This window comes from Balaenoptera ricei, chromosome 3 (genome assembly GCF_028023285.1).
Source record: "Balaenoptera ricei isolate mBalRic1 chromosome 3, mBalRic1.hap2, whole genome shotgun sequence".
NCBI lineage: Eukaryota > Metazoa > Chordata > Mammalia > Artiodactyla > Balaenopteridae > Balaenoptera > Balaenoptera ricei.
The window spans coordinates 180,602,039-180,627,165 of NC_082641.1; the positions used below are offsets into that span (position 1 = coordinate 180,602,039).

The window sequence follows — 25,127 nt, forward strand, 5'->3', positions numbered from 1 at the left end:
CCACAGTGCCCAGGACGGCGCCCACAACAAAGAACTTTCCAGTCCCAAACTAGCGCTGAGGCATCGAGACTCTGGCATCGTACGAACCCCCTGGTGAGCAAGCAGACCCATCTGAGTGTTTACGCATCTGTTCGAGCAGCAGGAAAGGCATGGACAGTTGTTCCCCAAACTTAAGAGAAATGGGTTCGGCGGAGGAGAGACAGCTATTAGCCCTAAAGTGAGTGAAATAAGTGATCAGCTGTGGGAACCGGATTTCTGCTGGTTTGGGGACAGGAGCGGGGACGGCCCCTTATGGGCCAGGTCCCTGTGCTCAGACCCAACCACAGCCAGGGCCTGGGACTTTATCTGCCCCCATCAGATCACTTAGCCCCTGATAAGACAAGTGTATGCTGTGTGGCTTTCCTGTGGGCACTGCATCCTAGGCTATTGTGTCTCTGCCCAGCACAGGGCAGAGGGCTGCTGAAGGAGGTCAGGAGGCTGAGAAAGGACTTCAGCCGGGTCCCTCTGCCATGTCTGGGGCTGGCCAGGCAGGGCATCGCCGCCAGCAAAGACCGGGAGCCAGAGGGCCGGATGGTTGGAGCTGAACCAGGGTAACCCACCAAGCAGCTCCAGATGGCAGCAGGAAAGGAAGCGGTGGGAGTCCTCTGGAGCCCGGGGGAGCTCGCTCACTCTGGCTCTTTCTCCAGACATTTCTCCCAACTCCCAGGCAGCACAGCATCTGCTTGCCTGCCAAGGAAGCTTCGGGAGGCCCGGGGGAGAAGGAGGATGGATGCCCCTGTGGGTGTCTACAGGGGACTCGCCAGAGAGGGCTGCCTGGAACAGAGAACTCCGCGGATCCAGAAACTTCCTATTTGGGAGCCTGCAACCTTGACCAAGAAGGAACCAGGCAGTGGCTGGGCTCTGCACACCGCCCCCGGGAAAGGCAGACCGTGGGCCCACAGGGCTGGGCGAGGCTGCCTCCTTCCCCAAACCTGCTCTGCTAGAGGGCCAGGGAGGCATGCCAAGGAGAGAAGCTCAAGAAAGCAGTGCCCCTACAGAGCTACGGCAGCCCCCCAACATCCAGGGAAAAGGCTGCAGGGGGCCTTCTCCTCCCCCACCTTGCTTGCCAAGCCCTGGCACTGAAGGTGCCTGGAGATGTCATCCCCCTACCTACCTCCGGTTACAGGAGGTAAACTGAGACCCAGAAAGGGAAGGAATGGCCAGTGGACTAGAAACCAGGTCTGGTGAATTCCACAAAACTGAGGTAGTCAGGAGGCTGACCCAGCTGGCCTCGGAGACCCCCCACTTCCGCCACAGCAGCCCCTGCCCTTAACGACCAGTAGGATGTGCCCACAGGGTGACGGCTTGCAGGGGAACGGGTGAGGCCCCGAAGCTGATACCAGCAAAGTGGACGGCCCCGAGCAGTGGGTCCAGACGGTGGGGGGGGAGGTGGGGGGGGAAACATGTGGGACAGCGTCACCCCTTGGAGGCAGGGCCCCCCACCGTAACGGGGGTACTCCACTATCCCACATGCAGAGCAGCCCCCTGACAACAAGACTGGGTGGGACGTCGTCCCCAAGCGCCCTCAGCAAGAGGCAGTGCACCCACCTACCGAGCGTCCTAAATAGGGGTCGCATCCTTCTCAGAGGTGAGGACCCATCTTCCCCGCATGCCTCCAACGGGGTCTGCTCCACCCACAGCCTCCCAGAATGGGGCCCTGCGCCCACCCCCGCTCCCAGACAGGCGGCTCCCCCAAGAACCCCGGGAATGGGCGGCGCCACCCCGACCCCAGGGCGGGGCGTCTCGGGCCCCGCGGAGCGTCCTCCGGCCCCGGAGTGGGGCGTTCCATCCCCCCCGCGAGCGCCCCCGAGTGGAACGTTCCGGTCTCCCCGCTGCGGGTCCCGACGCCCCTCCGGCGCTCGGACGGGTCCACTGGGCCTTGGCAGGGGGGGGCAGGCGGGTCCATTCGGGGAGCGGGGAGAGAAGGAGGAAGGTCCGGAACCGTTACCTGCTGCCGCACTGCTCTCTGCCGCCCAGGCCGCCTCCGAGGTCACGGCCCCCGCCTCGGCGCTCTCCGCCTCGTCCGGCACCTCCAGCTCCATGGCCGCGCGCGGACCTGCCGGCGGGCGGGCGGGCGGGCGGCCGGAGGCTGCTACCCGAGCTGCGGCCGCCGCCGCCGCTGAACAACAACCGCCACCGGCTGGAGATCTGAGGGAGGGGGCCGGGCCCAGGGAGTGAGGGGCGGGCCCGGGGCGGGGCCAGGCGCTGCGCCATCGCGCACCGCGCGCACCGCCAATCGGAGCTCGGGGGCGGGGCCTGCGTGCGTCCCGGGCCCCGGGAGCGCCGCGAGCGCCCTCACGTGCCCAGGGGGTGGAAGGGCAGCGCCATTCCTGTCAATATTACTGTAGTACGTAAGAGCGTTATTATATACATAACGACCATAAATAATAATTACAGTTAAAAATTGTCATCATATTAAAAATAAAATTTATATTACATATGCTTATGTTTGATATAAATAATAGTTACGTAATAATAAGAAACAAATTTTTATCATTATGCACAATATACAAATTATATGTGATATTGTCATGATACATTAATGTGACTATTAAACAAACAGTAATATGGTTTTGTAATAAGTAATATTAATATGTAACGTAAAAATATTATTTATGATATATAACGTAGTAAAAATTAGTTATATGTAACAATAATATCCTTAAATGCCAAGCTTAGTGCTAAAGCCTTTATATGCAATACCTCCATAAGTTAGGGACCTGCTTTTTGTTTCCTTTTTTTTTAACTACTACCATATTCTCAATACCTAATGCAGAACATTACACCTAGAAGACAATAAATATTTGATAATATTGATCAACCGGATGGAAACTATTATCATCCCCATTTTACACATGAGAAAACAGGAGCGCAGAGAGCTGAAGCCACGTGTTTGGTATCACACAAAGGACCGTGCTGTGAAGCGTCCCCTTTACTTATTGTATTAAGAATAATAATATTATTTAAGTCTAATGGTGAACTCACCAACAACATGGTTAGGCAGTCATTCATTCTGAGGTCATGGTTTGGGGAGTAATAAATGTTGCTATTAGTAGTTTTATTCATTATTAATGATTTCTGCTGGGAGGCAGGTGGGGGAGTCCAGACGCTCAGCTGGTGTGGGTGAAGCTGGGCTGTTTTCACCCAGGTCTGTCCGACTCCAGACACATGACCCCTCTTCATTGTCAGGGTGCTGGCGAGGTCAGCGGGAGGCCGACAAGGCTGGGCTTAGGGGTGCTTGGTGGTGGATAAGGGGGAATCAGCAAGATGGAGCAGGCCTCGGTCTGACCCAAGGCTTAGAAAGATGCTCCTGAAATGTTCTCCATCAAAACAAGGAGAAACATCAAGAAAAAGGAAGACGCAGAGAACAGGACCCAGGACGAGGTGGAGGGATCCCCTAGGTTAGCTGTGTCCTGTTAGAATTAAGCCTACCCAGAGAGGAGGAGTCAAACAGCTCCAGGGAATCAACAGATGATGGATAAACACAATGTGGTCCATTCATACAATGGGATATGATCCCGCCTTAAAAAGAAGGGAATTCTGACACACGCTGCAACGTACGTGAACCTGGAGGACGTGATGCTCAGTGAGAGAATCCAGACACAGAAGGACAACTACTGTCTGATTCCACTCACAGGAGGTCCTAGAGGAGTCACATCCACAGAGACAGGAAGTAGATGGTGGGGACCACGGGATTGGGGAGGGGCTGGGGAGTCAGTGTTTCCTGGGGACGGAGCTCCAGTTTGGGAAGATGAGAAAGTTCTGGAGATGGGCGGAGGGGATGGATGCATGACAATGAGAATGTGCTTAATGCCACTGAGCTGTGCACTTAAAAACGGTTAAGACGGTAAATTTTATGTTATGTGTATTTTGCCACCATTTTTTTTTTTTAATAAATTTATTTATTTATTTATTTTTGGCTGTGTTGGGTCTTCGTTTCTGTGCGAGGGCTTTCTCTAGTTGCGGCAAGCGGGGGCCACTCTTCATCGCGGTGTGCGGGCCTCTCACTGTTGCGGCCTCTCTTGTTGCGGAGCACAGGTTCCAGACGCGCAGGCTCAGTAGTTGTGGCTCACGGGCCTAGCCGCTCCGCGGCATGTGGGATCTTCCCGGACCGGGGCACGAACCCGTGTTCCCTGCATTGGCAGGCGGATTCCTAACCACTGCGCCACCAGGGAAGCCCGCCACCATTTTTTAAAAAGGCTCCAGAAGTTCTCTGGACACACGCCATGGATAGAACTCCTGATTCATTTTGAATCTGTCTCCAGAGAAGATCTACATCAGTGATCCTCAAAGCTAGGTGCCTGGACTTGCCCCCATCAGCATCAACCAGGAGCTTGTTAGAAATGTAGGTTCTCGGGCCCCAGCCCAGCCCTCCTGCATCAGAAACCCCGGGGGCGGGGACCCACAGTCTGTCTTTCAGTGAGCCTCCCAAGGCAATTCAGATGCCTGATAGAGTTTGAGAACCACTGGCTCAGACAACTGGGAATGGAGAGGAGGGGCCGGGATCCCGTGGGGTAGCGGCTTTTGCTCCTCTTGCTTCATCCCCCCAAGTGCCTGCTCGATATTCCCATTTTGCAGGATGGAAAACTGAGGCTGCCCAGCTGGGGCTGGTTGCCTGGTTTCGGGCACCCCCTTGTGGCTATCGTGGCTATTTCTGTCAGCACTGGGTCCTGCAGGTAAGAGGGACTTTGTAAGTCTTCCACTCCCTCCCCATATTCCATTCATTCATTCCACAAATATTTATTGAGCACCTACTGTATACCAGACACTGTTCTAGGCCAGGAGGATACACAAATAAGCAGGACCAAATCCCCGACCTCAGTGAAGAGACATCTACGGAATTCCCTGGTGGTCCTGTGGTTAGGACTCCACGTTCTCACTGCCGAGGGCCTGAACCCTGGTTGGGAACTAAAATCCCACAAGCTGCGTGGCGTGGCCAAAAAAAAGAGAGAGAGAGAGAGACATCTAGAAGACAAACAAACAAGCAAACAAGACACAAGGCGTTTCAGCTGCTAATAAATACTTTGAAACTAATACAGATGTGATACAATGGCAACAAAATGTGATTGCAAAAGGCTCCACAGCTAATACGTATTAAGCTCCTATTCCAGTGTTTTCTGATAGAACTACAAGGCAAGCCCATTTCAGTTTAACTTTTTAAATGTCATTTAAAATTTTCTAGCAACCACATTTAAAAAAATTAAAAAACCAAAAGCAGGTGAGATAACTTTTAACACTATATTTCATTGAATGCAATACATTCAAAACTATTATCATTTCTACAGGGAATCGATAGGTAAAACCAATGAGCTATTTTACATGCTTTTCTGCACAGCTGCTCTTCCAAATCCAATGAGTATTTTACCTGCATGTCATTCATTCAGACCAGCCACCTGTGGGTCGCAGCTGGAAGGTGCAATTCTACTGTGTGCCCAGCAGAGTTCTCAGCACTTTATGGACGGACGTTCATTCACTTTACTGTAGGAAACAACCCTAGGAGCAGACGCCAGTGTTGTTCCCATTTTTAAATTTTATTTTAGTTTTCATTTTATTATTATTATTATTTTCATATTTTTTTTTTGGCCACGCCGCGCGGCATGTGGAATCTTAGTTCCCCAACCGGGGATCGAACCTGTGACCCCAACACTGGAAGCGTGGAGTCTTAACCACCGGACCGCCAGGGACGTCCCCGTCGTTCCCATTTTTTTAGATAAGGAAACTGGGGGGCTGGTGACTTGCCCAAAGCTGCCCAGCTGGGAAGTGATAGAAAATTCTCAGTGTGGGAATCCGGCCAGTCACTTGGTGTCACAGAAGCAGAATTTGCGCTCAGATCTGCGGGGAGGGAAGGAGCAGCCCTGCCACAAGCGGTGGGACGCTGTGCCTGGTGGAAGGCAAGGCGAGCAGTGAGGGGATGGGGGGGGGGGGTGGGCAGGGATGCGCCGTTCATTCATTCATCCTTGAATTTTTCCACAAATGTCTCCCAAGGACCTGCCACATGAGCCAGTCCCTTGCTGATGCCAGGGGCTCAGCGGTGGCCTGTGCAAGCAGGGCGGGACTGGGCGTCCCTGGCCTCTGGGCCGGCAGGGGTTAAGGTCAGCTGCTCCCACGTGAGAGCACCTTGCGACAGAGCAACACACCCGACCAGGTCTCTCTCACTCTCGCTGGTTTGCCTGCGCCTGTCGCCCTGCTGGTTCCACCTGGCACGGGACCGGCTAGCCTGTGGCCACCGCAGGGAGGCAAAGTTGGGCAAACAGGTGGGGAGACCAGAGCTCAAGCCTCGGGTCCCCTCCCCGCCCCTGATGCCAGGCGGAAGCCCAGGCCCTAGCTCCTGTCGTCTGCCCAGAGGCCACCCAGCCTCCTAGACAGGTGAGTCCCCCCACCCCGATCTGCCCACCATCCCGAAGGCACTGCCCAGACTGGGCTCCCCACTGTGGGGTCCTGGGCCCCCCGTCACCTCCCCCCACCACCAGGCTCCTCGGAAAGCAGGAAACTGACACCGCTGTGTGGGCATTTGACATAGTTTCTAAGGGATTATCTGGCCGGCGGTTACTGCCCCTGGCAGCCCGCCCAGGATGCCATAGCCGCAGACTTCAGAGGGTCATTGTTGGCCCCGGCTGTTGCAGGGGGGCTGAGGGGGCACAGACTGGCCTCTGATCCCCCAAACTGAGGAGGGGAGGCTGGCGGGGAGATGGCAGGTGAGGCAGCCTGGGACCTGCTTGGTATCTGGGCCTCCTGGTACTTCGTAAGAGGCCCCCAAGTTTTCAGACAATTGCATCTCATCTCTGACCCCTCTCCAGGTGCTGGAGCTGGGGGAACGGGGGGTTCTGGGGAGGCTTATCTTGCTTATCTTGATTTCTTCTCTGGGTGAAATCTCCCAGCGGAGAAGTGCAGGAAGGGGCGGATGGATGGTTGTCACAACAGTCTGCAGAGCTGACTGTGGGCAAGGAGCCAGGATGGTCTCCGGGCAAAGGAAGCTTAGACCCAGGAGAAGACAGGGATCCAGTGGCAAGAGCTTTTTCTGGGTCATTTGCTCCCAAAAAGTGCAGGACAAAGAGAACTTCCCAGCCAGCCAAGTGTCTGATTGCACCTCAAGGCCTCAAGGCTCTTTGTCTGGGCCCAAGAGGGCCCTCTGGGGCTCGGGAGGCATGAGCGTCCCAGTTGCAGGGTATAGAGCCGGCCTGGCATTTGGGGTCACTCCCGGGAAGCAGAGCTGCTTTTAAGATCTGGGGTCTGTGGGGTTGGGAGCGGGGACATCTCGACTGTCAGATCCCGCCCTGCCTGGGTTTGGAGAGAAAAACCCATGGAGTCAAATAGAGCTGGCTTCAGTTTTCCACTCTGTAAACTGGGTATAATAAGAGTCACCACGTCGCAGGGCTGCTGAGAACAGCATATGATAGAGCAAGTAATAGATTCCCAGTCATGCAGGGGTCAAGGTAAACTGTCCCACCCCAAATCAGAACTCAGAATGCCAAGCCAGTGGCAATGTCCCGTTGCCTTCCTGTTTTGCGGAGGTCGAACCCGGGCTCAGAGAGGGGCAGCCACTTGCCCTGGGCTGCAGAGTAAAGTAGGGCTGTCAGCCTGATAGGAGTCAAATTGCGGAGAGTGGGGAGGTCTGGGGGCTGCCTATGCCCCCAGCCAATACCCCAGTTTCAGAATCTGTAAGAGTCCTGCCTCCCCGGCTCAGGGCTTCTGTGTGGCCCCAGTTCTGGGGAAAGTCCACCGCGGGAGTTTGGGTTCCTGTTCTTCCACCTCGGGTCTGGCCTGGCGCCAGGGGAGCTCTGTTTGCTCAGGGTGGAGCCTGACACCCTTTGGAATGGGCTGAGGTTAGCGGGGAACATGACTGGGGGGGCGGGGGTGCCCAGGGAATGAACCTGCATTTATGGAGCACCTACTGTGTGCCGAGTGCTGTTCTGGGGCTTGAGGATTCAGGGGTGATCAAGAGAAACAAAGATCCCTGCTCTTGTGGGGCTTGTGTTTTGGTGGAGGAAGACAGGCAAGAAACAAGAGACACAATAAGGAAGTAAATTGTATCCTGAATTGTATCCTGGGTTAGAGGATGGTCAGTCTTACAGGGAAAAAAAAAAAAAGTGAAAGACATACAGGGATAGGAGTAAAACAGGCAGGGGGGTGTTTTACAGTCTTAAGTAGAAAGATTAGGGGAGAATTCATTGAGAAGGCGACATTTGAACAAAGACTTGAAAGAAGTGAGTAGTTGGGGGAGGGGCATTGCAGGCAGAGCACACAGCCCGTGCAAAGGCCCTGGGGCAGTACCATGCCTGGCGAGCTGGAGGAACCGCTAGGAGGCCTGTGTGTCTGGAGCAGAGTGAGTGAGGGGGAGAGAGGGAGGAGGCGAGGGCAGGGAGGAGACGGGGCAGGTCGTGCAGGCTGGAGGGCTGTGGGTAGAGGGGGCGAGGCCTGACTCAGGTGCTCACAGGCGCCCTCTGGTGGCTGCTGCGGGGAGGACAGACTGTGGGCGGTGAGGGCGTAACCAGGCACCTGGATGGAGGGGACTGAGCTGGTCCAGGTGGGAGAGGATGCGGTGGACCAGGTGGGGGCTCAGAAGTGAGGAGAAGTGGGCAGATTCTGGACAGATTTGGGGAGAACCAACAGCATTTGCTGACTACGAAAGACAGAGTTCAGGATGATTAGGAAGAAAAGTGGGAAGAATGCTCTGGGACTTGAAGATGGTAAGAGGTAAGACAGAGTAGTTGGGACTCTCCTCAGGGAGGAGCCTTGGATGCTAGAGTGAAGAAGGCTTTCGGTGTAATGTAGTTAAGGGATCATTTTTTTTTTCAAAAATGTAAAAGCATGACTCTATACTAATATAAAACAAACAGGTGCTTTATGAGTTTACTTAACTCATTAATTAATATGAGAACCAGCAAGATTTTACAAATTGTTTAAAGGGGAGAATATTGGGACTTCCCTGGTGGCGCAGCGGTTAAGAATCCGCCTGCCAATGCAGGGGACACGGGTTCGAGCCCTGGTCCCTGGCCCGGGAAGATCCCACATGCCGCGGAGCAACTTAGCCCGTGTGCCACAACTACTGAGCCTGTGCTCTAGGGCCTGCGAGCCACAACTACTGAAGCCCATGCGCCTAGATCTCGTGCTCCGCAGCAAGAGAAGCCACCGCAATTAGAAGCCCTCACACCGCAACAAAGAGTAGCCCCCGCTCGCCGCAACTAGAGAAAGCCCACGCTCAGCAACGAGGACACAACGCAGCCAAAAATAAATAAATTAATTAATTAATTTTTAAAAAAGGAGAGAATATTAAGAAAGAACACACACACAGGCAATCAATGCTGAAATGAATTTACAAATAGTTGTAAAGCTGGTCAATAGCCACAGGGAAATAATCAGTGGTCTCCACGGGACAAAATTCATTTGTATTTCTATGGACAAGAATCTTTTGAGATACCACCAGTTTCTTATAATTTACAGAGTTGTAAAATACTTCGAAGACCATAAGAAGCACAGATTATCTAAAGAGGGTACCCAGAGCCTGGCATTGATCAGATGCTCAATAAATATCCTTGACTGAATGCTAGGGAGCTATGGAATATTCTTGAGCTAAAGCCACAGCTTGTTAACTGCACGCTCATTGCTGAGACTGTTTATTTATTTTTTGGTTTTGGGATCTTAGTTCCCTGACCAGGAATGGAACCCACGCCCCCTGCAGTGGAAGCGCTGAGTCTTAACCACTGGACCACCAGGGAAGTCCCGACTTATTTGTTGAATGTCTGCTCTCCGTGCTGGTCTGTGAGCTCTATCTCTGCAGTGTCCTAGGCTCCCAGAACAGTGCCTGGTATGCAGTAGGTGCTCCATAAATGAATGAATAGCTCATGGGGAACCACCTAAGATTCTGAACAGAATAGAAAGGCCAGTGCTGTGTGCTTTAGCAGGACACATTCCGGCTGTGGCAGGCTCAGCCTCAAGGCAGATAAGGCTCAGCAACATGAGGGGTGGGGTCTCAGGGGACCTTTCATGGGGTGTAGTCGGGGGAGCTGGTGTGGGTACAGGTGCAGAGGCCAGACTGAAACCAGGGATGGTGAGGAAGGTGTCAGGGGCCTGGGTTCTTCCCCCAGCCATTGCACACAATGATGGAAGCTTGAAATAGACAATTTTGCAGGTGGTCCCCATCCAGCTCTGGAGGACACCGTAACTCCCTTCCATTTTTTCCTAGTGGGGGCTTGTCTCCCTCCTTCTGGCCTGAGCGGAGGAACTACAAGGAGCACCCAGGCAAACCTTTCTGTGCACCTGCTACGTGCCAGCTGCTTTAATTTGTGAACCTTCCTGATCATAGCGCTCAAAGTCGGAACCAGGTCCCATTATACAGATGAGGAAACTGAGGCAGGAAGCAGAGGGGCTGGGATTCTCGCCAGGCACTACTCTGCCCCCTGCCGTGGAGCTTCCTTCTAGGGCTTCCTCCCACATAGGGGGTGGGGGGTGGGTGACACCCTCTGTGAGCCCCCTCCAGCCGCCCCCAGAAGGGTCTTCACCCCCTCCTCGCTTTCCCCTCCCTCCAACATCAAAGTACTCGCCCTAAGGTGCCCCGGGACCCGCATGGTGCCAACCGCTGGGACATTCCTCAGTGCTGTGCTCATCAGCAAGCCCACCCCACCCAGAAACTGCCCTTCCTCCTGAGCCCTCTGGCTGAACCCATAACCCCAGTCCAGGCATGAGGAAAGCATCAGACAAACCCCAAATGAGGGGCGTCGTACAAAATCCCTGACCCGTCTCCTCCAGATGGAAAAGGTCACGGAACGAGGGGAGCAGAGCCCGAGAAGACGTGATCCCACAGACATGAACACACTGTGGGATACTGGATGGGCTCCTGGTGCAGATTTCACATTAGTAAAACCTGAATACAGCGTGGAGTTTAGTTAATAGTGATGAGGATGTAGTTTCTTAGTTTTGGCAAATATACCGTGGTGGTCATGTAAAATGTTAATGTTGAGAGAAACTGGGTGAGGAGCATAGGGGGACTCTCTGAATTATATCTACAACTTTTCTGTCAATTTAAGACTAGTCCAAAATAAAATGTTTCTTTTGTTTTTTGGCCACGCTGTGTGGCTTGTGGGATCTAAGTTCCCTGACCAGGGATTGAACCCGGGCCCTCGGCAGTGAAAGCGCCGAGTCCTAACCACTGGACCGCCAGGGAAGTCCTCAAAATAAAATGTTTATTTAAAACATTTTTTTGCAGGGCCTCTGGGTTTGGACTCACTGCTCCCCCAGCTCCCGCCTACGGCCCCCAGTCTGTCCTCTTGGCAGTGGCCACCAGAGCACGCCTGTGAGCACCGAGTCAGGCCCCGCCCCTCCTCTGCCCACAGCCCTCCAGGGTCCCACCTCCCTGGAGGTAAAAACCCAAGTCCTCCCCGCAGCCCACAGGGACCTGCACGACCTGCCCTGTCCCCTCCCTGCCCTCCCCTCCTCCCTCTCTCCCCCTCACTCGCTCTGCTCCATCCACACGGGCCTCCTCGCTGTTCCTCCAACACGCCAGGCATGGTCCTGCCCCAGGACCTTTGTACCAGCTCTCCCACGGCGCCTCCCTCACCTGCTTCAGGTCTAGCTGTTACTTCTGCCCAGATACCACTCACTTAGGTCACTTCTATTAATCTCAGTACCACCTCCTCAGAGAAGCCCTCCCGGAGCCCCCAGCCCAGGTTGTGCCTCTGTACCTATGCTCTCAGAAATCTAGGTGGGACTTGTTATTTCTGTTACGTGATGATCTGATTATTGTCTATCTCCCCTGAGGACCCTTGGCTTCCTTTAGGGCAGGGACTGGGTCTACGTCAGTGCTGGGTATACACAGTGGGCGATCAGTAAACCTCGAGTGAATGAGCCAGCACCCAGGCAGGCTGCAGAGCTGCTTCATTCTTGGGCTCTGGTCAGACCTGTTAGGCCACAGATAAGACCTCAGCCTCCTGCAGCCCCGCAAAGCAGCCTACACCAGGGAGACCCACAGCTCCCAGCGTGAACGAACCCCGCAGGCTCCCACCCCTCCTGGCGACCACGACCCACTGGGAGACCTCAACCCAGTCCCTACCCCCTTTGGGCCTCAGTTTCCCTGTAGGCGCTCAGAAGGGGCAGAGGAGGATCATCCCACAGGTTTCTCTGAATCCTCCCTTCCCCCACCCCTTCCGGCCATGCGCACACTGCCCCCTCCTGGTTGTAGTCTGCACTGCAATTTCAGACGGGAATTCCGTCCCCCATCACCTCTCCTTTCTGTACTTGGCGCATAGCAGGGGCTTGCAATATTTTTGTTGAGTGAATGACTGAATAGGTGGGAAAATGAATGCATGAATGACACCGCTTCTGGCCTGTGAGGCAGCACTGGACGCACCCTTCTCCAAAGCCCTGCATTTGAGCACAGCGTCATCCGATGGGTACTAGGGAGACACTGAGCGTTCTTTTTTTGAAATTTATTTATTTACTTATTTTTGGCTGCGTTGGGTCTTCGTTGCTGCCCGCGGGCTTTCTCTAGTTGCGGTGAGCAGGGGCTTCTCTTGCTGTGGAGCACGCGCTCTAGGCGTGCAGGCTTCAGTAGTTGAAGCACGCAGGCTTCAGTAGTTGTGGCTCCCTGGCTCTAGAGCGCAAGCTCAGTAGTTGTGGCACTCGGGCTTAGTTGCTCCGAGGCATGTGGGATCTTCCTGGCCCAGGGATCAAACCCATGTCCCCTGCATTAGCAGGAGGATTCTTAACCACTGCGCCACCAGGGAAGTCCCAGTGAGTGTTCTTGAGCAGGGCATGAGTATGTAAGGTGGCTGAAGGAAGACCATGTGTCTTGTGGTGGTTGCCCCCCTTCTTAGAGGGGTTTAAAGTGGGGTTTCTCTACCTCAGCACTATTGGCTTTTGCGCCCAATCGTTCCCTGGGGTGTCAGGCTGGGGGATGGGGGGCAAATTACCCTACAGTGAGGAGCACTGGTATAGACTGAGCGGTGTGGGGTCAAACAGAGCCAAATCCAGGGCCAAATCCAGCTCTTCTATTTGGGCTTGCCACTCGACCCATCTGGCCTCAGTTTTCTCAGCTGCAAAATGGTCACGTGGATATCTGTGTAACAGTGGCTGGAGCAAAGCAAACACTCAATAAGCATGAGCCAGCTTACTTGTCTGATTTTGCCAGACCTACATCCAATCAGTAACTCCTCCCCAGTCCTCCCCAGTAATCGCAGCCATGAACCCCTGCATGCACGTGGCAGTGGGGAACTTATTTATGTTTTGTCCTATGAGTCATTAAAGCAAATACACATCTATTTAGAAAATATTTGACTTTCTTCTACCTAAAATCATGTTGTGTGCCACCTGCTGGTGACCCAAGGTCATGTCGGGAAAGGCTGAGCTTTCCCCTTTAGCCATGAGGTTCCAAGCAGGTCCTTAGAAGGGGGCTTCTGCAAATGTTTATTGCCTTGGGGCCCTTTGGGGACCCTTGAGGGGTTGATTCTGGCTAACTGGGGTCTCCAGACTAGGTTTTGGGAGATAACTGCAGTGGAGAGTGGTGAGAAATCAACTTTGGGGGCCTCAAAGATTTTGATTATATTCTCTGCCTTCTACACTTAGCAAACTCTTATCCAACCCTAAAAACCCTAGTGGCAATACCCCCTCCTCCAGGAACACTTCCCTGATCCCCCATTTTCCCCTCTGCCTCCCCCCTTCCCATAGTCTGGAGTTCCTCTCTGCCCAGTCTTGACTGGATGAGGCTGGGAAGGGGTGTCTATGCCCAGATTTGCCCCTTCAACCTTGGCCTGAGGTGGGGCACAGGAACAGCTGGGCCTCAGGGTCTATTTTTTTTAAGCACAAAGGAATGTGTGGGTGGGGCCGATGGTGGCTCCACCCATCCAGGTGACTTCCTCCCTCCCTCACCCCCAGGTAGAGGGTTTCCTGCTCTTGTCCTGTAGTTCCTAGACCGGGCTCCTGAGGGTGGGGCTGGGTGAGGAGAAGGAAGCCTGACCTTAACTCAGAGGAGCCTAAAGAATTTCCTCCGCCTTCGCCGCCCCGCCCTCCCCAGCTGGGGACCCAGCCAGGTGCTAGGTGTGAAGACAGGCGGGTACCACTGGATTCGGGGCAGGCCCAGAGGCGGCCGCTGTGCGCCTTCAGAAAGTCCATGCCCCTGGCCTCCCTGGGCCTCCGTTTTCTCTCTCTAAAATAGGGTAAACCTCCTGAAGATGGGTGACCCGAGAAAGACCAGCCCTATGCTCCTGAGGTCTCTGACCCTTGACTAGCTCCTAATCCAACAGGTCTCCCTACTGAATTTCAACATGTAGAGTTTTTCGCGGATGTTAAACTTTCCGAAGCGCAGGCTCCGTTCCGAACGCGGCTGTAATCCCTGTCGGGTCTTCCTTGCAGCCTTGCCTGGCTGGTCTCCAGCCCTGCCGCTGGCTAGTGCTCAGCTGGGCGGGAAACCCGGCCTGGAATTCCCATCCCTGGGCCTGGATCCTGTGTTGGGAGGGGAAGGGGAGACGAAGGCTGCCTCGGCGGCGTCCCGAAGGCGTGTCGGGGCGGGGGCGGGGCCGGTAGGGGCCAAGGAGGAGGAAGAGGTGCAGGTGCAGCCCCGGCGGCGGAGCGGACTGGAGGAGGGCGAGAGCCGGGCACCTGCTTCGCCGCGACCCTCCCCAGCCTCCTCCCTCACGCCAGGGTGGGGGCCAATTGTTTCTAGCCCCCCCTGGGGCAGAGGCACTGGACGGCCCCCGGGTGGACTATGGCGGTGAGATTCCAGGCGAGTAGCCCGCCGAGGGCGGGAGGGGGAGGGGACCGAGGTGGGGTCCGGGCTGGGACCTGGATCCAGGACCCCAGATCACCCTCTGCCTAGGTAACAGATGGGGAAACTGAGGCCCAGAGGAATGTAGTGGCTAGCCCGAGGCTGCACGGGCAGAGGCGTCCGCGCCCACTGGCCTCCAAAGCGGCCTCCGGGGGCTTCCTCTGTCCTGGGTCTGCCTTCGCAGGTAGACCTGGGTTCAAATCCCATTTTTTCTGCGTAACTTTGGGCCGGTGAATCCATGCGTCTCCGAACCTCATCTATAAAGTGGATGATGGTCACCTTACAGAAGGGCGTAGGAAGGATTCCAGGACAAAAGTGTGTTGCAAAGCGCCTGGCACGTAGTAGGTGCCCGGTTTCCCGGGAGATCAGCGGAGTTAAGCTTCAGCACTAAGGGTGGAACCGTGGGCAGGGACTTCATTTGTGGGCGGGAGCGGCTTTGGCGAATGCGGTGAGGCTGCGGACGAGGGGATCCCCATTTATTGGGTGCCTACTGTATACAGAGCCGTTCACTTGGGCGACCTGGTAGACATGGGCGTCGAGAGCTCCGTTTTGCACCGAGCAAGCCGACCAGGGCTGCGAGAGGGAATCCCTGTGGCTCTGTCTGGGGGGACTTCGCTCTCCAGGGCTGAAGCTTGAATCGACTTTGTCACACCCACCCCACTGGGTCTCAGGTCGGGCCCCAGAGGGGTAAACAGGCCTAGGCTGTTTACGTGGCTCGCCCCAGGCCGGACCGCCCGAGGCTGTGGGGCCGGGCAGTTCTGGTTCCCGCCGCCTCCTTCCCGGCAGCAAGGAACCGCTCCCAGAATCCAGTCCCCAGCTCGAGTATTTGTGACCCCCCTTCCCCTCCCCCTCCCCACCCCCGCCGTTGTTCCCAGAGGTTGGAGTGGGGAGGGGGAGAGCAGACAGCAGCCTGGTAGCCAAGTGCCCGGGGCGGTGTGACTTGGTAAGACCTGTCCCTCTGGAGGCGTCTGCCCTCCGGTGTTTCTGTCCCGCGCGTGGCAGGGGGCGAGGACGAAGGCCCGGGCCTCGCCCCCTCGGAGCGCACCTTGACGGGGGCGGGGCTGAGGAGGCTAGGAACTCAGGACGTACCTGGTTGAGTTCCTGGTGGAATCAGCCTTTTATTCCACCATTCACGCATTCCTCAAACTCCCGCGGGCCTGGTCTTGTGGGGACAATGCTGGGGTCCCAGGGCCCCCAGCCCTGCCCACTAGGAATCCCCTGACTAGAGGAATGTAGGGGAGACAGGTGGACTGGGACATCCCAGGCCCCAGTAATCAGAGCCGTAAAATGAGAGGGGGGGCGGGGGGCCTTGAGGACTCATTTCCTGGAGGAAGAGACAATGGCACTGGGGCTGTGAAGGATGAATAAGAGTTTGCCAGGGAGCGCAGCATGTGCAAAAGCCTGGAAAGGAGCTGATTGGAGGGCCCATCACCAACGTACCCAGAGAGACTGCCCTGCCCAGCCTTCACAGCCCAAGAGGAAGGACCAGAAACTCACTAATTGATGATTAAACAGGATAATTTAAGATGGTTTTAGATGTCATGAATAAAACCTCATAAATTAAGTAGGGAGGGGTGGTAGGGTGCCAGGGAAGATTGGCTAGTCTAGTAGGGTCCCCTGGGGAGGTTGCGTTTGAGCTGAGACCTGAGTGTCTGGGGCAGCTGTGTGCATCCTTGGAGGGTAACAAGGCACAGGGGACTGCCAGGGAAATGTTTGGAGGTGAACTAAGTTGAGGTGGGATGTGGCATTAGGCGTGACCCCATGGGTCATGGAGAGTCCTGCAGTATCCATGGAGGCAAACCTACACAAGCTGGGACAAGCCCCAGCCCCCTGCGCCTGCCCCCTCAGGGGCCCTGATTCCCTGTGCGCTGTTTCTTAAAATAAGGCCAGGAAACCAAAATTCTGGGAGGCCGTCTAATGACACTAAGCATAAAATCAAAGCAAGTGAAAAGATTCTGTTCTGAAAAATAAGTTCAGAAGGAAAAAAAAAAAAAAAAAGCAGAAGGATACTGTAGCCCGGTGGTTAAGATTTAAAGGTATGGGATGGGCTGCCAAGGTTTGTGGAGCGCTGTGTGAGCTCCAGCAAGTTACTGAACCTCTCTGGGCTTCCTTTTCCTCCCCTGTAAGGCAGGAAGGCAGGAATAGGAGAAGTGCCACTTTCTGAGGTCACTCAGGAGTAAATGAATGGGTACGTGCAATGCGCTCGCTGGCAGCGCACGGAATAGTCTTGCTTAGTAATATTATGCAGAGGAAGAAGGTCATTATTATTACTTCTCACAACAACACTGTCATCTCTCCCAGAGGCTCCTTCTGCTATTTGTGCATGACTCCATGCCCGCTTCCCACACCTCAGCGCTGAAAGACGGGACGGCGGGGGTGAGGGAGGTACCCACTTCACAGATGGGGAAGATGAGGCTGGAGAGGCACCACCACAGCCAGCAAAGGGCAGACTGCAGGATTTGAGGCTCAGTTGAGAGAGCAGACCTGGCTCCCAGGAGGGTCCGTGAGGCCCTGCCCTTGGCTTTGTTTCCCTCTTCTCCGCCCCCTTCCTACCTCCGGGGAGCCTGGAATGCTGCTCTCCCGGGAACCTCTAAGAAAAGGCACCGGAACACATCACACCAACGGAGGGCTCACAGGGAATCCCCCACCCTCGCAGTGCTGAGCTGGGCAACCAGGCTGGGGAGGGAGCGTCATTTCTACAAGGTCCCCGGGGGAGTGGGACAGCCCCGCAGAAGGTAAGGGATGGGTGGAGGCTGGCTCCACTTCCCCCCCTTCTGCCAGTATCTCCCGGCTGAGTGACCTCTACTCCCAGAGCCTGTGATCTCATCTATACCCTGGGCTTGAAAATAACAGAATCCACGCCCCGCAGCCCCACCCTCCAGCCCCACCCTCCAATTGCTCTGTTGCCTTGGCAAGTGACTTCCCCTCTCTGTGCCTGGCTTTCCTCTTCTGTGACAGGGGGATAATAGAATGCCCCTTAGTGAGCAGACTAAATGAGATCTTACCTGTGAAGTGCTTGGCGCAAAGGAAGCACTTCATTCATTCATTCATTCCTTAGATAGTTAGAATCTCTCCTATGATCCAGGCACTCAGGCTCAACTTTGAATGAGGTAGATAAAAATCTCTGACCTCTGAAGCCAATATTCTAGAGGGAGAAGGGCAGTGACCAGATTTTAAAAATCTAGAGAGTGTCGGGACTTCCCTGGTGGCGCAGTGGTTAAGAATCCGCCTGCCAGTGCAGGGGACTCGGGTTCGAGCCCTGGTCTGGGAAGATCCCACATACCGCAGAGCAACTAAGCCCATGCGCCCCAACTACTGAGCCTGCACTCTAGAGCCTGTGAACCACACCTACTGAGCCTGTGTGCCACAACTACTGAAGCCCACGCACCTAGAGCCCACGCTCCGCAACAAGAGAAGCCACTGCAATGAGAAGCCCGTGCACCTCAACGAAAACCCAGCGCCTCCAATAAATAAATAAATAAATTTATTAAAAAAAAAAAAAAAATCTAGAGAGTGTCAAGGGATCACAAGTTCTGTGAATGAGGAATCAGGGAAAGGAGGATAAACTGGTCTGTTGTGCTGTTGTGGGATGGCAAGCGTTCCAGCTCCAGACAGGGTGGTTGGGAGAAGGAGGTGAGGAAGCAGGCCAGGTGCAGATCTGGGGGAAGAGACATCCAGGCAGAGGAGATGGCTCGTGCAAAGGTCCTGGGGCAGGACCGGGCTTGGTGTGTGGGAGGAACATCGAGGAGCCCTGAGTGTCTGGAGCAGAGTGAGACCCTTGTGTCTGCAGGCCTTGCTAGATCCCGCCCCCGCCCCCCCGCAGGGACTGAGCCAGACCTTCCAGAGGTACAGTGACAAGGACTCACATTTCCTCTGCTCCCACCACAGTATGGCACTATTAACATTTGGAGATGGATCATTGTTTGTGGTGGGGTCTGACTGTGCACTACATGTAGGGGTTTGAGCAGCACCCCTGGCCCCCACCCCCTCGATGCCAGGAGCACCCCCCAGTCATGACAACCACAGATGTCCCCAGATGCCACCCAGTGCCCTCTGGGGGAGGGGGTAGAATGGTCCTGGATTGAGAACCACTGATTTAAGTCCATTTTGCAGGTGAGAAAACTGAGATCTCAAGAGAGGTAGCAACTAACTCACAGACTTGGGCCATGGGAGTGTCAGAGCCAGGCTCCACACCCAGGTATGGGGACCCCTGATTGCTCTGATAGACCTCATGTCCACCTTCCCTGTCACCTCCCACCAGATGCTGGACATGGAGGAGCTGACCATCTGGGAACAGCACACAGCCACGATCAGCAAGGTGGGGCCTCCCTCTCTCTGCGTGGGTGCTGACGGGAATGGTGGGTTGGTCCCTGCAGGACAGCCTTTGTCCCAATGAGAAGCAAAATCACGTTCTGTCTCTCATCCCCCCTCAGGACCCCCGCCGAGGCTTCGGCATTGCAATATCTGGTGGCCGAGACCGGCCCAGTGGATCAGTGGTTGTGTCCGATGTGGTGCCTGGAGGACCAGCTGAGGGCCGGCTACAGTGAGTGTCAAGGCAGCCGGGTTCCGGCGGGGGTGGGGGTGGGGGGACACATCAAGAGGAGGGAACCGTGTGGGCCAAAGCCAGGAGGCTGGAAAGTGCCTGGCGCCTTCCAACTCTGTCAGTACAGGGCTTGGAGTTGGCAGCAGGACAGTCAGTGACTAGCCCCCACTCTCCTCAAGGCACTGGTCCTCTGATGAGTTCTGGGGGTCATAGTGGCCCCAGGATGCGCCTGGAGCAAATATCCTGGGAACCTCTTTTTGGCTGGAGGGAGAGAGACCCAGTGTCCTGAGCCCTTGTGGGTAGGAGGCTCCTGGGGGTTATGTTGGGAAAATGGTCTGGGACCCAAGTGGCTGACGGGTGATATGGCTCAGCTCAGAATCAGCGACCAGCTTCAGAGAGAGAGAGTATGAAACGGACAGGGAGAGAAGGGGAGAAAAGCAGGAAGAGGGGGCCCGAGAGAAAGAAGTGAGGGGGTACAGGGACACCAGGTGTAATTGCAGCTTATGTTCTATGATTGCATTTCACTATTATGTGGGTTCTGTGATCAGCCCCATTTTACAGATGAGGAAACTGAGGCCCAGAAGGATAAATGTCTTCATGAGTCTGGGGACACCAGTGAATCAGAACCAGGCTTTGTACACGTGGGGGTACCTGCCAGGGGCCCTCAGGGCAGGCCTGGGGAGAGGGGCTCCTGGGTGATGTCTCCTCCCTGAGACCCGGCCTCCTCCCTCAGGACAGGGGACCACATCGTCATGGTGAATGGAGTCTCCATGGAGAGTGTCACGTCCACCTTCGCCATTCAGATACTCAAGACCTGCACAAAAGTGGCCAACATTGTGAGTGGGGGCTCGGTGGGAGAGGCAGCCCCTGGCTCAGGTGGCACTTCTGCCCCTGGCTGAACCCCACTCCCCCTGGTCCTGCTGCCCATGGGCAGTATGAGTATAAGCTTCCCCAAGCAAGTGGAATCTTGTTGCCATTCACAGCTTGGATGTTAAGGCCCAGAGGGACCAGAGTGCCCCATGGTTCCCCAGGGTCCCCCATGGGATGGGGCAAAGCCTTGAGCTGCCCCCTGCCACCCCGACCATCTCTGCCTGCCCTAACAGACAGTCAAGCGTCCCCGGAAAGTCCAGCTGCCCATCACCAAGGCCACCTCTGGCCTGGGACACCAGGACTCGGATGAGGAAGATGGGCCGCGGCGGCTGGACGAGGCTGACCACGGCCAGGGCTACGAGGGTGACACGTCCAGCGGCTCTGGCCACTCCTGGGGCGAGCGCTCCCGCCGGCCAAGGACAGGTCGCCGGAGCCGGGCCGGCAGCCATGGGCGCAGGAGCCCAGGCGGTGGCTCCGAAGCCAACGGGCTGGCCCTAGTGTCTGGCTTCAAGCGGCTGCCGCGGCAGGATGTGCAGATGAGGCCCGTGAAGTCCGTGCTGGTGCGGAGGAGAGACAGTGACGGTGAGCGTGGGGGCCACGTTGTCGGCAGTGGGGCTTGGCATCCCCGGGAACGGGCAGCGCTGCTGCCCCAAAATCTGGCCACATATGGTGTGTGGTCAGCAGAATAGTGGCCTCCAAAGATACCCACATCCTGGTCCCAGGACCTGTGGACTTTTCACCTCACGGGGCAGAGGGGACTTTGCAGGTGGGGTTAAGTTAAGGCCCCTGAGATGGGGGTGACCCTGGATTCCCCAGGGGGCCCAGCGTCATCCCAGGGTCCTTATAAGAGGGAGGCGGGAGGGTCAGAGGCAGAGAGAGACGGGAGATGCTGCGCTGCTGGCTGTGAGGATGCAGAAGGGGCCGCGAGCCAGGGATGCGGCGCCTCTAGAAGCTGGAAAAGGCAGGAACCGCTGCTCCCCTGGAGCCTCCGGAAGGACCAGCCCTGCCCACGCCTGGATTTTAGCCCCGTTGAGGCCCATTTCAGACTATGAGATAAATTTGTGTTGTATTATGGCCACTAAGTTTGTGGCAGTTTGGTACAGCAACAGGAAACTCATACATCGTGACATCAGTCGACTGTCAAGGGATTAGTAGGCATAGAACAGTAGGGACGTGATCTCTCATTCCTGTCTTGAGTCAATGGCAGTATTGTGACCTTGGAATTCTGGTCATGATGTGACAAATGGCACTGGGATATCTACCCCACATTGTAATTTTAATAATCCTGAAAACGCTCATCGTGATGTCACTGAGTATTGGGGTTGTGACCCCTAAGCCCCTTTGGTGATGTCATCAGGGTGTTGGGAAGGGACAGCCTGGGCTCTGCTCCTTCTCAGGTGCCTGCTGCTGACTGCTGCGCAATGATATCAGAATCCCTGCCCCAGAGCCTTTTCATGGGCTGTTCCCCCCCCATCCTGAAATGACCTTCCCAAGACCCCTGCAGGGTTTGCTCCCTTGCTTCATCCAAGACCCAGCTCAGACGTCACCCCCTGAGAGAGGCCATCCCCCACCACCTGTCCCCAAACTGCCCCTCCGCAGCCACTCTCCCCACCTCCTGGCTTACTCTCTCTCTCTTTTTTTCTTTTAATACTTCCTATTTTTTAAAATTAATTATTTATTTATTTTAAAATTTTATTTATTTATTTTTGGCTGCCTTGGGTCTTCGTTGCTGCACGTGGGCTTTCGCTAGTTGAGGCAAGCAAGGGCTACTCTTCAGTGCGGTGCGTGGGCTTCTCATTGCGGTGGCTTCTCTTGTTGCAGAGCACAGTCTCTAGGCGCGTGGGCTTCAGTAGTTGTGGCACTCGGGCTCAGTAGTCGTGGCACACGGGCTTAGTTGCCCTGCGGCATGTGGGATCTTCCCGGACCAGGGTTCGAACCCGTGTCCCCTGCATTGGCAGGTGGATTCTTAACCACTGCGCCACCAGGGAAGTCCCCCAGCTTTTTCTCTTCCCAGTGCTCAGCATCACCGGGTGCTTGTGTGTTCCATCTCCCCCAACTACAGGGGACCAGGTCTGCTTTGTCACCCGCCGACAGGCACCTGCAGGGGGAGAGTGCCCACTGGAAAGGGGCAGCAGGCTGAAGCCTGCCCCCTCCCTGCAGGACAGCAGCCTGGAAGGTGGGATGGTTGAGGGCAGGCGAGAAGGCTGAGGTCTGAGAGCCCCTGGCAGCCCAGAACCCAGGCCCTGCCTCAGTTTCCCTCCTCGTCCCCCCACAGATTTCGGGGTCAAACTGGGCAGTCAGATCTTCATCAAGCACATTACAGAATCAGGCCTGGCTGCCCGGAATAGCAGGCTCCAGGAAGGAGACCTCATCCTACAGGTGAGCCCAGGCTTCCTGTCAAGGGGCAGGGAGACCGGGGCCAGAGGGTAACAGTGTTACCAAGGCATATGGCACGGTCAGCAGAGCTGGTTCTGAACTACTTGCCTCTTGCATTGTGGCCTGTTTCACAAAGGTTGGAGATGGCTATGCAGGATTTTCCCCCCTTCCCCACATCTGCTGCAAATCCATTGCCAAATGTCGGTTTCTAGCACCCCCTTTGGGTTGTCTGTTTCTAGTATCCCCAGAATCACATGACCTGCTGGCTACAGCACTGATTCATGGGCCTGCCTTAGATGCCTGGATGCTAATGGTCCAGAGACCAGGCTTTGAGGAGCAGCTCTGCCTTAAGAGCTTGGTTTCCTTCTAGACTCCTCCCCTGAAAATCTGTTTCTAGTGATTCCTAGTGTTTGATATCCAAATCATTTCTGGTTGATTGTTTCTAGAGTTTCCTCAGAGTTGTCTGTTTCTAGTGACCCTGAGGAATTGTCTGTTTCTAGTAGTTTGGGGCTGACACTTGAAACAGAGCTTGGAGGTGGGGCTGGGGGCTAGAAGGGTTACTGAAAACAGACATTCCCAAGAGAAAATGTTAGCAATGGATTCCTGGTGAGGGGAGATGACATTAAATCCCTCCTAGGAATTGTGTGTTTCTAATCCACTTCTAGATGTCTGTTTCCAGTACCTCCTAGAGACTGTCTGTTTCTAGTATCTAAGTATTTACTCTCTCTCCCCCAATTAGAGTTGTTTCTAACATCTGTTCCCAGTGTCTCCTGAGAAATTTCCCCCTCTGGGGAAATGAGAGTCAATCCATTTTTAATTTTTCCCTAGCGCCCCCCCACCCCTCTTAGAAAATTGTCTGTTTCTAGAATTCTTCTGGAGGTCAGTTATTGGCATAGCCTCCTCTCACAGCAGGAATGCAATTCTATCATTTTCTGTTGAGAATGTCTGTTTTTAGTAACCCCTGAGGGTTGTGTGTTTCTAGTCCCCCTCACCAAGGTATCTGTTTCTAGTATCCCCTATCTCTCATGAACTTGCTTCCTCCTTCCTGATCCCTTTTAGATCAACGGGGTGTCCAGTGAGAATCTGTCACTGAGTGACACACGGCAACTGATCGAGAAGTCGGAAGGGAAACTGACTCTGCTGGTGCTCAGGGACCGAGGCCAGTTCCTGGTGAATATCCCTCCGGCCGTCAGCGACAGCGACAGCTCCCTTCTGGAGGGTGAGGGGCCAAGAGGCCGGCCCTGGGAGGTTCAAATGGAGGGCCAGGGAGGCAGGCTGTGCCAGGCAGGGCCAAGCAGGAGTTGGGAAGCCTGGCCTTGAGAGGCTCAGAGAGGGACAGAAACTTGCCCAAGGCCACACAGCAAGTTAGGGCTGGAGGCCCTCAGCTGAGTCTGACTCTGGTCTGGGCCCCTTTGCTTAGAGGGGCCTGATGTGCCCCTCTGTGAAATGGCAGCCTGGAAGGCATGCCCGTGGCTGAGACACGCTTTCCCCCACAGACATCTCAGACCTCGGGTCAGAACTGTCTCAGGCGCCACCATCCCATGTACCACCGCCACCCCAGCATAGGCAGCGGAGTGCGGACGCCAGCCGAACCAGCTCCCCCATGTATGTAACCTCATCGGCTAGAATGGCCAAGTGGGATGGGAAAATGGGCCTATCTTTTCCAACATGGGGTAGCCTTGAGGGTGCAGTCATGGCGGCCTGCCTGGAAGAGGCCTCTCCTTCCACACACAGTCCTTCTTGCCTCCTTATTGTGGCTCAGGGTTCTTGATCCTGGAAGAACCAGATATGGGCGGACTTAAAGCAGAAGGGACAACAGAATTTTACAACAAGCCCTAGAAGACTTCAAAATGCATAAGCCCTGTCACCGAGCAAGGCTTTTAGAGAGTTCTCTTGGGGGCAAAATAGCCACAGCTGTGTGCAGGGATTAGAGGATGCTTATTCGTTATGATGAGATTTATAAAAGGGACAGAGTGGCAGTTACTTTGTTAGTCTCCTGGGGCTGCAGTAACAAAGCGCCACAAACTGGTCGGCTTAGAACCACAGAAATTTATTGTCTCAAAGTCCTGGAGACTGACGACCCAAGTCACGGTGTCAGGCCCACGCTGCCTCTCAAGGCTCTTAGGGGAAAATCTGTTCCAGGCCTTTCTCCTAGCTTCTGGTAGCCTCTGGCATTCCTTGGCTTCCAGGTGGCCGTCTCCCCGCTGTGTGTCTTCATGTCATCTTCCCCCCGTGTATGTGTCTCTGTGTCCAGATGTCCCCTTTTTATAAGGACACCAGTCAGACTGGATTAGCCACGCCCCCCCCACCCCAGTATGACCTCAGGTTCACTAATCACATCGTGATGACCCTGTTCCCAAATGAGGTCCCATTCTGAGATCCTGGGGGTTAGGACCGCAACAGATGAATTTTGAGGGTACACAATTCAGTGCCTTAAAAAACATGACTGCACAACACTTGGGGATTAGGTAACAGGCACCTCATTTAAGCCTGCAGTCCCCTGTGAAGTAGGGGGTTGTATCTGTTATCTACAGCCGCATAACA

General features: G+C 55.1%; 2 protein-coding genes across 10 annotated transcripts in view; one reads left to right on the forward strand and one right to left on the reverse strand.

Annotated features, from left to right (window-relative positions):
- Window positions 1-2,154, reverse strand: part of PIP5K1C (phosphatidylinositol-4-phosphate 5-kinase type 1 gamma) — a 59,676-nt gene extending 57,522 nt beyond the window's left edge. For all 5 annotated transcript variants that reach the window (XM_059918833.1, XM_059918837.1, XM_059918834.1 and 2 more), the window contains exon 1: window positions 1,988-2,154. In XM_059918833.1, coding sequence (XP_059774816.1) covers window positions 1,988-2,081 — 94 coding nt within the window. In that variant the 5' untranslated portion in view covers window positions 2,082-2,154. The remainder of the gene's footprint in view (window positions 1-1,987) is intronic.
- A 4,016-nt stretch (window positions 2,155-6,170) lies between these two features.
- TJP3 (tight junction protein 3) overlaps window positions 6,171-25,127 on the forward strand; it is a 29,904-nt gene continuing 10,947 nt past the window's right edge. For 4 of the 5 annotated variants that reach the window (XM_059918838.1, XM_059918841.1, XM_059918839.1 and 1 more), the window contains exons 1-8: window positions 14,550-14,752; window positions 19,056-19,112; window positions 19,228-19,337; window positions 20,071-20,173; window positions 20,441-20,789; window positions 22,483-22,586; window positions 23,643-23,802; window positions 24,080-24,188. In XM_059918838.1, the coding sequence (XP_059774821.1) occupies window positions 14,735-14,752; window positions 19,056-19,112; window positions 19,228-19,337; window positions 20,071-20,173; window positions 20,441-20,789; window positions 22,483-22,586; window positions 23,643-23,802; window positions 24,080-24,188 (1,010 nt within the window). In that variant the 5' untranslated portion in view covers window positions 14,550-14,734. Of the gene's footprint in view, window positions 6,406-14,549; window positions 14,753-19,055; window positions 19,113-19,227; window positions 19,338-20,070; window positions 20,174-20,440; window positions 20,790-22,482; window positions 22,587-23,642; window positions 23,803-24,079; window positions 24,189-25,127 lie in introns of those variants that run through there. The other variant, XM_059918840.1, reaches the window with a different exon arrangement.